Raw genomic sequence first — 11,968 nt, forward strand, 5'->3', positions numbered from 1 at the left:
TGGTAGTAAAATATTCTTTTTTTTATTCATCTAAATTCTTCTAAACCAATTACAAGTAAAACCAAAATAAAATAAAAAAATAGTTTCGTATCGCTTTCTTAAGAACAACAACAATATGTCTATGGCAGCCAAAGGAAATGGTTAAAAATTAAATGTAAAACTTATTCTTAGTGAAGAGAATTTTGTAAATAAAAAATTTGTCAATTTTTTTTATCTGAAATGATGAGAATAGCTGTAATCCCGCTGAGAGAACCCAACTTTAATTTGTGGTCACTTGGGGAGCATAGACCAAGGGTGTGTGATATGCGCGAACAATTTGTGAAGTTAAGGTGCGAACAGCTGGGGCCACAATGGGTGTAACCACTCGAGCATGTTTGTGAACAACAGTTTGACGTTGGTGGGATACTGCGGTGGGGATTTGCTGCACAACTTCGCCCACTCGAGCAATGGTGGGTTGTTGAATGGTTATGGTCTCGGGAGCAATGACCGTACGCAAACCAGGTCGCTGGGAAATGGTAATGGGCAGGGGGATGGTTTCAGCCGGCAAAATGCGATGTTGGATGGTAGCTGTGGATCTGGCCGAAACCAATGGCAATGAAGCTGAGGCTTGGGCCGTTGATGAGGAAGATACCACAACAGAGGGCCGCGACAAACTAACTGATGCAAGTCCTGACAGATTTGAATTGGGTCTGGCACGATTTACACCGGCCGGTGATGCTGCGGCTGATGGTGGGGCACTGGTTGCTGGCGCAGATGCAGGTGTGGACGGTGCGGATGCGGATGCAGCGGATACCACAGCTGCTGGAGCGGCAGTGGCTTCCTCCGATGCCTGATCTTCATTTTCAACACTGTTCGAAGTATCCTCATCCGAAAGTGCATTCGACAGAGAAACCGAACTACTGCCACGCAATGAAGATGAGGATAATTTGCCGCTACTTAGCAACGTGTAAGAGTCGTCTGGTACTACCAAATGTAAATTCGATAACGAGGCCTCATTCAAGTTAACTAAAGCCAAAGTGATTAGTAACTGGAAAAAAATATTTATTTAAAATTCTGACATTATTTTCGCACATTGTTTTTCTTACCAGTTTGAACATTTTGCTAGCAATATTTTCAAAACTGCAACTTTGTTGTGTGTTTTTCAGAAAAATAAATCGAAATCAAATTATGTATTTACAGTGAGTGGTCAAACATAAACTGATACTTTCTCGTGTTCTAGAGTTCAGCTTTTATAGAACTTTCTGTGGCTGCGGCTGGCGGTGGAAGTGAAATAAAGTGGGTTTTTACCCATCACCAGTTCGTCGATGTCATTTCCTAAATGCTTCAATGCATCTCAACTCAATGATTAATTGATTGATGACAGTCCATGTACATGTACATATATATGTTTATATTTGGATAGATGTCGCTATTGATGCATTACAAAATATTTTGAATATTAAATTACCGTTTTCTTTTCATTAATGCACAATATCGATTCTAAAACCCTTAAAGAAATTATATTTCAAAGAAATTCATGCTTCGATAAGCCTTGAGTAATTATTTTTTTAGTTTGATATTTTGTTTGTTTCATTTTAGATTTGAGATGTTCAAAATCCTAGGAAATATATTTTTTAAAAATCCACACCTTTGTGTGCAACATTGGAACTAATATTCGTAAGAAATACATTACTGCATATTGTCCTTACTTACTTAGCTGGCTTGTGACAGAACTTTCGTTCCATAAGCCGAGCTTAGAAATGATTTCCAGGCGCATCGGTCTTTTCCGCAGTTTTTCCAATTTGAAAGGCCATTTTCGGCGATGTTGTCTTCGACTTGATCTTTCCAACATATTCTTGGCCTTCCCCTTCTGCGTGAGCCATCAGCTGGTTCTCCTTTATATGCCTTCTGGGCCGGGGCATCTTCATCCATTCTCACAACATGACCTAGCCAACGTAGTTGTTGCAGCTCAATACGTCTAACAATGTCGATTTGCGAGAATAGCTGGTACAACTCATGGTTTATTCGACGGCGATATTCACCATCAACGCAGATCGATCCATAGATCTTTCGGAGAATTTTTCTCTCAAACACTCCAAGAGCTGCCTCATCTGTTTGCGTAAGTACCCATGCTTCAGATCCGTATAACGATCCGCACGAGTAGTATCAGCGTCTTGTAGAGTGTGAGTTTGGTCTGGCAGGAGGTGGCCTTGCTTTTGAGTTGTTCGCTAGCATTTGTTGATCATCACTATCCTTCTCCGAATTTCAAAACTGATGTCATTCGTTTTATTTATGGCGATACCAAGGTATATAAAATCTTTGACTACCTCGATGCTGTAGTTCTCAAGTTAAACAGTTGGTTCGAGTCTACTAAACGTTTTGCGCGTTGATACCATCAGCTTGGCCTTCTCGCCGTTTGCCGCTAGACCCATTTTGCCATTTTGCCTTCTCAATTTGTTCAATGGTGGCTGTTACCGCACGCAATGTTCCACCCATTATATCGATGTCATCGACGTAGGCGAGTAACATGTGTTGTTTGGTGTTAAGAGTGTCATTTCTGTTCACTTTTGCCTCTCGTATGACCTTATCCAGCTGGATGTTAAAAAGGTCACACGACAAACTGTCACCTTGTCTGAATTCTCGTTCGGTATTAAAGGGCTGCGAGAGGTCCTTTCCGACTTTAACTGCTAATCTTGTGCCAGTTAAAGTTATCCTGCATAGCCGAATTAATTTTGCAGGAATGCCAAACGCAGACATGACTTTAACACCTCTTAACGGATAGGGCTGTCGAATACGGCTTTATAGTCGACGAATAGGTGGTATGTGACAATGTGTTTTCGTGGGTCTTTTCCAGGATTAGGCGCAGGGGGAAAATATGGTCAATGGTGGACTTGCCAGGTCTGAAGCCGCATTGGTATGGTTTAATAATGTCATTGACCATTGGCTTCAGTCGTTCACACAGCACGCTGGATAGCACTTTATAAGCGATGGGAAGGAGACTTATTCTTCTATAGTTGGCACATATCGCCTTGTCTCCTTACTTGTGCACGGGACACAGGATGCTGAGGTTCCAATCATTGGGCATTCATTCTTCTAGCCAAATTGTACTAACCAGCCGGTGCATGCTCCTGACTACCAGTCTTGAATACTTCGCCTGGTAACCCATAGGCTCCTGCAGCTTTATTGTTCTGCTATTCTGACCTCATCTTGGCTAGGTGGTATACATTCTATACCGTCATCTCTTATTAGTTCTGGGGTATCTTCTTCACCGCCACTATTTGATACCAGAAGCTTTTCAAAATGCTCCTTCCAGATCCTCAACACGCTGTCTGTATCTGTCACCGGGTTTCCTTCTTCATTTCTACAGGAGGATGTGCCTGCACTAAAACCTTCGGTTTGGTGTTTTACTCGTTGGTAAAATTTCCGGACTTCCTTCTGACTCCTGTACACCTCGATTTGCTCACGCTCACATTTTTCTTGTCCTTTCTTTTTTCTGAAAACACGTTTCTCCTCTCCTTTTTTCCCGATAATTCTCCATCACATTACGTGTTGCTACTGTTTGCAGGGTTGCCCTATACGCTGCGTTTTTTAAATCGGTAGCATTACGACATTTCTGATCGTACCATGGGTTTCTTGGTGGTGGTTTTTGGTACCCAAATGTTACTTTTGCTGCAGTTTGTAGGGAGTGCGCAATTTTTGCAATTGTGCTTCGATACTCTTATCGGGACAAGAAGTGATTTCGTCAAGCAGGTGGGTAAGTTGAGCGGAGTATGCTTTGGCTACCTGTTGTGTTTGCAGCTTTTCGACACCGAGTTTCCGTGTCTGATGTTTCTTCATGGAGGCTGAATTTTCCGACGTTGGGGCCAAAGATATTTTCTCTTCCGATTTTTGCATTAAAATCTCCTAGCAGAATTGTAATGTCATGGCCAGGGCAACGGTCATATGCTGTTCCTAGGCGCTCGCAAAATATGTCCTTGGTCTGTTCATCTTTAGATTCGGTCGGAGCATGGGCGCAAATGAGACTGATGTAGAAGAATTTCGCTTTTATAGGGATTATAGCAATTCGCTCACCTACTGGAGTGAATCTGGAAACGAGGTCTTTTATCCTGCTGTTAACCATAAATCCGCAGCCAAATTCATGTCTCGTTTCATGGCAGCTATAATACGCGGCGTAATCATCTGATTTACTTACGCCAGTCCCTTTCCATCGCAATTCCTGTAAGGCAATAATATCGGCTTTGTACTTCTTGAGTACATCCGCCAATGCGAACACTGCGCCTGTTCTGTACAACGTGCGCACTTTACAAGTGCAGATTCGCAAATCGTGGTTCTTTATACCTTTGCGGGGGTCGTCAACATTAGGGGGGTTTGGTTTTCTTTTTCTTTGCTTTTTCATATTAGGTTGGGTTTTCCGAGAGTGGGCAACTAACCCGACGCCTCAACCCGTTTTTTTATAGTTCTTATGGGTGAACTTGCGGCACATATTAACTCACCATTTCATCGGGTGATGAAAATAGCTCCCCAGGTGAGCAAGATAAGCCTGGACTTCGCCATGTTAAAGCCAATCAGAGCCGTTGCTTCGTATCTATTATCCCCTACGCCACCCGCATATTGTCCTTAAAAATTATTTTTTTAAGATATCCATTCATATCTATGTTACGTAATATGTCAACGTCAATTCGTTAATTGACGCTATTACAAAAAATCCCTTTTTCCGCCATCAACCAATAGATCCATTGAACCAACCAATTGGCCACAGTATCGAAACAATTCGAGAGTGGAGCTTGTCATTCATGTGCATCCCAATAGAAATTTAATCGGATTTCATGTTTGCATCTTCTCCAGCCACAGCTTGTGGACAATTGTAAATGTGTTTGTTCTTCTTCTTCTTCCTTCTCTTGCTCCTTTGCCAGATATGTGGACAAGTTTCGAATGTCTCGTAGCCATGTTGAACTTTTCGTCTCAACGATTTTAATGTTCAGCTGTCACAATAATTGCATCAGATTGTTGTTGTTGTTCTTGTTATTTGGTTGCTTATCAGATTTCACTTTGTTCTACGGGTTTTTGTTGTTGTTTTGAGTTCTACGGACATCATTTGCTTATAAAATTATGTAACTCAGTTTCCTAATTAAATTGAAGGTAAAATGCGGAGATTAGTAATCCGCATTAGGCTGTCTTTAAAATGGTATTAAATCTCTGGTAAAAGGGTTTTTGTTTTATTTTGAAAATGTCAAACAATTGTTCTGGAGAAAATTACACAATTTTCTTTTGAAAGACTTTGTTGACCTCTTAAGGGACATCCCTATCCTGGGGGCTGAGGAAAGGAGGGAAATACAATGTAATTAGATAATCTAGGAAAAGTGACCTCAAATATTGAACATCATAAAGAAAAATTGTTTTTTTTTTTAAACAATTTCATAATCGTCATTCGGTCAACTGGCATACTTTGATGCCAATCCGATTAACTCAGGCTATTTGAATTATGACATAAAATTTCGATTAACAAATATTGAGATTTTTTTACATATCTACAATAAATTATACTATCTGCATTTTATGTAACAAAATATTATGTAACAGGGATAATCGAATTGTGCGATTTTAATAAATCCCCACCTGCAGTTGTATTTAAACAATAGTTTTAATAATATTCATTGGGATTTTATATTAATTCGCAATAAGTGGGCTAATAGGAGTGAACAGGATTTTCAGGTTGACATGTATTCATTGTAAGTCATATAAATTATATAATATAGCTTACTTATATATTCCGCAGTTGAAATACGTCACAACGTGAAAATTAATATGAACCATAAAATCAATCAAGACTTTAAAAATATGTTAGGTCCCGCTGTAGGAAAACGACGAGTGTTGTAATTTTGGTATACATTTTCGAAAAGGACATCGTAAATGCTAATAGGCCAATATTTTCTGAAGCTGTAACCTTTCTGGAATTTCCACAGTAGCCTGACATAATCTCCATTCCACGCTGGAGTTGCAAGTTGTCACCTTTGCCGTTTTCCTACTTTGGGTCCTAACCTATTTACCGTTTTTAATAGAGTTTAAGTCAATGGCTTGGCATAAATTCCATTTAAAACGGAAATACCAGAAAGGTTACAGCTTCAGAAAATTATTTGGCCTATTCACAAATTTAATATACCCTTCACCTTGTGGTGCGGATTTTTAAAAAAAATATATATATTTCATTAAGATTTTGAAGCGGGAATTGCTTAAAAATATTTTTTCAAGGTGTAACATATTAGGTTGGGGAAGAAGAAATCCATTACTTTTCGGCAGATGGCTGTACTAATAGATTTCTCGTAAAGTATCGATCAAACAAGTTCAGATTTATGACTTACAGGGTATTACAAATAGAAGTGAACAAAGAGAAAATTCGGTACATTTGACAAAGGCGAAAATACAAGCCATGCGGCTAAAATTGTGAATGGTGTTTATGGTTCGTAATGCTACTGATGTGAAAAACGCAGCGTATAGGGCAACCCTGCAGACAGTAGCAACACGTAATGCGATGGAGAATTATCAGGAGAGAGGAGAAATGTATTTTCAGAAAAAAAGAAGAAAGAACAAGAAAGACGTGAGCGTGAGCAGATCAAGATGTACAGAAGTCAGAATGAAGCTCGAAAATTGTACCAACGAGTAAAGCATTTTGAAAAACTTCTGGTATCAAATAGTGGCGGTGAAGAGGACATCCCAGATCCAATAATAGATGACGGTATAGAGTGTATATCAGCTAGCCAAGATGAGGTCAGAATAGCTATCAATCGGCTGAAGAATAATGAAGCAGCAGGTGCAGCAAGACTGGTGGTCAGATGCTGGCAAGGAGCATGCACCAGCTGATTAGTACAATTTGGCTAGAGGAAAACATGCCCAATGATTGGAACCACAGCATCCGGTGTACCGTGCCCTTTAATACCGAACGAGAATTCAGACAAGGTGACAGTTTGTCGTGTGACCTTTTTAACATCCTGCTGGAAAAGGTCATATGAGAGATAAAGGTGAACAAAAATGGCACTCTGTACATCAAACAACACATGTTACTCGCCTACGTCAATGACATCGATATAATGGGTGGAACATTGCGTGCGGTAACAGCCACCTTTGATCAAATTGAGAAGGAGTCTGCCAAAGTGGGTCTGGCAGTAAACGGCGAGAAGATCATGCTGATGGTATCAACGCCCAAGACGTCCTGTAGACTCGGACCAATTGTGGAACTCGAGAACTACAGCTTCGAGGTAGATAAAGATTTTATATACCTTGCTACCGCCATAAATAAAACGAATGCCATCTGTTTTGAAATTCGGAGAAGGATTGTGATGGCCAACAGATGCTACTATGGTCTCAGCAAGCAACTCAAAAGCAAGGCCACCTTCCGCCATACCAAATTCACACTCTACAAGACGCTGATGCTACCCGTGCTGTTATATGCATTCTACGAAAGATCTATGGGCCAATCTGCGTTGACATAGGCATTATTAGACGTATTGAGCTGCAGTGACTACGTTGGGTAGGTCATGTTGTGAGAATGGACGAAGATGCCCCAGCCCAGAAGGCATATAAAAGCGAACCAGCTGATGGTTCACGCAGAAGGGGAAGGATGACAACATTGCCGAATATGGTCTTTCAAATTGGAAAAACTGCGCAAAAGACCGACGCCCTTGGAAATCTTTTTTAAGCTCGACTTATGGAACGAAAGTTCTGTCACAAGCCAGTTTGTAAGTAAGTTTATGGTTTTGTTGTTAAAAATGGACCTCGCACAGGTAGGACGGTCATCGAAAATGTCGATAAAATCGAAGAAATGAACAAAGTTTACCGGCATGTTAGCGGTCGTAACATCGCCCAGGAGCTAAAAATCGGCCATAAAACTGCTTTAAATTATTTACACAAAAAATAAATAAAATGTATTTATTTTTCCCCAACCTAATATTCTTTCTGCTTAACCTATGGTTTGCCTTACTTCGGATATAACGAAGTTTCTCTATAACGAACGAACCCTACTAGTTCTCCCTAACCGTACTTTACTGTATATCACGAATTCCACAAAAAGGTCAACCACACAGGTGAAAAATCAATTCGTTAAGAGAGATATGAAATTATATAGGAAATATTCTTTGCAATCCGGACAATATATTTTTAGTTGAATTTTGAAAAATAACCATAGTTTTTCTTTTCGTTGTACCATTTTCGCGTGGAGAGTAACTTGGGCATATTTTTATTAGTTTTAGAGTGTAATTTGTCGTAAGTGTGAACGCTGTTAGCTAAAACAATATCAATAATAAATATTAAATTCAAATAAAGTAATATCTTACTAAGAATTACATATATATAAACCTATACATATACCAAGAGAATCCCGTGGTAAGTGCAGTTAAATAGTGTACGAAAATATGTAACGCGTGCGTGACAAAATTAGCATATTTTTCTATACAGAACCTAATATGAGAATTTTTTTTTTTGATAATGCTGTTATGTGTGGATCTTGTGATGACAAATTCAAATAAAACAAAGTTTGTCTTCTATCTCCATCGAACAAATTTGTATCCGTCACGCACATGTTACATTCTTCCTCAATAAGTTGCTTTAGAACCGAATTTACAGGCAAAAATGTCGTCCATAACTGCATAATGATTTACCAAATGTCTTGGGGCCACACAAAGCTATAATATCCTGACAACATAGTTGTGTGGGGTATAAGAACTAGCATTTTTAAAACATTCTGTTTTGAATTTAATTTTTTTAGTACATGTGTGTGTAACAGTGCGTTACGAGTGTAACATGTGCGTGACGGTGTTCAAAGTTAAAAAAGTTTATCTTAGAATTTTTTTTCTCAAAAAAATTGAATGTCAATATAATCTTGAATAACCCATTGTAGCTGTAAAAAAAATCCGCAATTTTATCTCCAGCCAATTCGCAGAAATTTAGTATCGAAACTGATATCCAATTTTTAAAGGGAAAATTTTGTAGCGCGTGCGTACGCTAATTTTTTCTTAATATCTCCGACATTTACAAATATATTCATAAAAAAATTAGCAGGTATTGTAAAAGGCGTAAAACTATTTAATAAAAATTGCGAAAGATATTTCAGAAACAAATTTTTCTTAACTAAACAAACGATTATATTTCGCACGCTGTAACAGTGCGTGACATGGAATTCGTGATATATAATTTATAGGTATTTTCCGATTCATATGCATTTTAGGATTAATGAAAACAAAAAATTAATTAAAATATGTAGGGGAGAGGGGGGCACCTTTGAACGTGGGGCACCTTTGAACAGCGCTCATAAAATCTTGGTTTAATATTTTTCCGACCCGCAACCACATTTTTGTGTATGGCAATCTTGTTCTCTATATGCGTAAACCACTTTGGCTTGCTTTTTCAGTTGTCGAAAAATTGTGCATGGGTGACCATGTTTTCTCAGTGTCATTGTAAACTTTTATTCATTTGGTTGTAAAGGCGCAGGAAGAATTCTGTGATAGTTTTCCTTCGTCAAACAAATTTTTTGCATTCCAACAATCATTTCAAACATAACTAATGTAATTTCTTTCATATATATTTATTACAAAAAAAGTTATTTTAAATTTCCGTAAAATGCCATGGGTGAACATGCCCATTAAACTCGAGTAAAAAAAGGAGTTTTTAACTTTTGGCTTCGATTTCTCAAAATTTCATATGGGCTAATAAGATTACGAAATTAACTGTATTTTTCACCATATTAATTTTTGTTTTTAAGTCATTTTATGTTTTAATAACATTTGATCTAAATTTTATAAATATTGAACATTTTTATACATTTTTTAATGAATTCATGCATTTCTGATATGTATGAATAAAATACATACATATTTGAACATAAACACTGTAAAAAACCATGTCGTTCAAAAATGCCAACCCCTGTTCAAAGCTGCCCCCTGGGGGGCAGTTTTGAACACTTTGAGTTCGTCCATTAAAACAGTAATAAAATATATTTATAAAGCTTATAGTATGTCATATGTATATTCATTTTAAAGGTTACATATGTACCTATTAGTTAAAATTTATAAGAAACCAAAAATTATAAAATAAAAAAAGTTATAAGGCTTGAAAGCAAAAAGTGTTCAAAGGTGCCCCCTCTCCTCTATACATTATTTCCATCGGTTTTAGTATGATTACACTGCAGTGAAAAAATGTTGATCCATTTCTCGGAAATTCATAAACTATGATATCCGGCCTGCAGCATCATACCCATTGCTGCATTACATAATAATTTTGGAAATTTCCAGCAATTTATGAATATTGATTTCATTAGGCGGATTAGTTTTAATTGTTTTTATTTTTTGTTTGTTTTAAAATTATGTAATGCTTTGTGATTTAGTTTATTTATTGAAAGTATTATAATTTTATAATAAGAATTGTACATAATACGTCTAATTTTGATTGTGCTTGCGGAGAAGTAAAATATATTTAAAATTCTGCCGAATGCCTGTAAATGGCAAAACAAGAAATGATTTTTCTGGGAACTTACATATATTTTGAATTCTGTCAAATTATTATCCAATATTGACAATTATCTGCGACAAGAAGCTACTGCCGCCACCTCGTATGAACAATTTGACTAGGATATTTAAAATGTAATTTCTTTAAAATATCTCATATTACAGCCTCTTCGTTTCGAAAATGCGTTTAGGACCGTTAATGAACGTAAAACCGGTTTGGAGGTCATCTTCGGAGAACCCAAAATACCAAATTATAACTACTTCGTATGGCGAATGCGTTTATAACCTACGAAAAATTTTCTACCAGGATTTTTTTTGTTCTCTTTACTTCGTGGGAAAAAATTCATTAATATACTTAAAGTAGGGTGCCACCTTTATATGCAGATCCCTAAAAAATACTTTTTTAAGATATCCATATATGTGTTACATATATATGTTACATAATATGTCGACGACAATTCGTTAATTGTCGCTATTACCAAAAAAACCTTTTTCCTACATCAACCAATAGATCCATTGAACCAATCAATTGTCCACGGTATCGAAACAATTCGAGAGTGAAGCTTGTCATTCATGTGCATCCCAATAGAAATTTAATCGGATTTATTGATTGCATCTTCTCCATACTCAGTTTGTGGACAATTGTAAATGTGTTTGTTCTTCTTCTTCCTCCTCTTGCTCCTTTGCCAGATATTTAGACAAGCTACGAATGTCTCGTAGCCATGCTGAAATTTTCGTCCCAACGATTTTAATGTTCAGCTGTCACAATAATTGCAATTGGTTGGTTCAATGGATGGGAACTACTAAATTTTTTTTTGTTCTGAGCCCCCGAAAAATCAAGTTCTCTTTACTTCGTGTGAAAAAAAATCATTAATATACCTAAAGTAGGGTGTCACCTTTATATGCAGATCGGACATAAATTGAATATTTAATATATTTACCCCGAAACGGCTAACAACAGCCATACAGGTTGGAAAGAGGTCATGGTCCTTTTAAGTACTTATAATTTGGTGGGTCCTGCATGTGGAAGCTATGTGACAATGTGAGTTTATACTGTACATATCCTACTAATAAGTAATACCATCTGAAAACATGTTGGAAAATGTGGTTTATAATTTTATAATACCTAAAATATGGAAGACCCGACATATGGGTCTAACATGGAATGATACTGAAAAAAATTCTGTATTTATATCCTATATAACTATGTTGTAAGGGTATTATAGCTTTGTGCAGCCCCAAGAGTTTGTAACGCCACGAAATATTGGTCCTAGACCCACCTTTAAGTATACCGATGGTCATGTCTCGACTAGCTGAATGGATATTGTGTCCGTCCGTTTCTCCATTATAATTTGTAAACACGCTATACAGTTATGGACCAATCTTCACGAAATTTTGCATGTAGGATGGGTTCGGCCCAATGAAGACCCCTATTGTTTTTGGTAAAGATCAGTTAATATTTAGGGGATGAAATGTAGCAAATACTTAATTTTTGT

At 37.4% G+C, this 11,968-nt stretch overlaps 1 protein-coding gene across 1 annotated transcript; it reads right to left on the reverse strand.

Moving 5' to 3' along the window:
* Positions 1–257: 257 nt before the first annotated feature.
* On the reverse strand, positions 258–628 carry LOC133327378 (retinin-like; the record flags this gene model as incomplete). The annotated part of the gene is made up of 1 exon (XM_061535938.1): positions 258–628. A coding segment is annotated over one exon (369 nt), but the record flags the coding sequence as incomplete, so codon positions are not given.
* Positions 629–11,968: the final 11,340 nt, after the last annotated feature.

The sequence above is a fragment of the Musca vetustissima genome, unplaced genomic scaffold (genome assembly GCF_032173495.1).
Source record: "Musca vetustissima isolate MV318-11 ecotype Yass unplaced genomic scaffold, APGP_CSIRO_Mvet_v1 utg114284, whole genome shotgun sequence".
Classification (NCBI taxonomy): Eukaryota; Metazoa; Arthropoda; class Insecta; order Diptera; family Muscidae; genus Musca; species Musca vetustissima.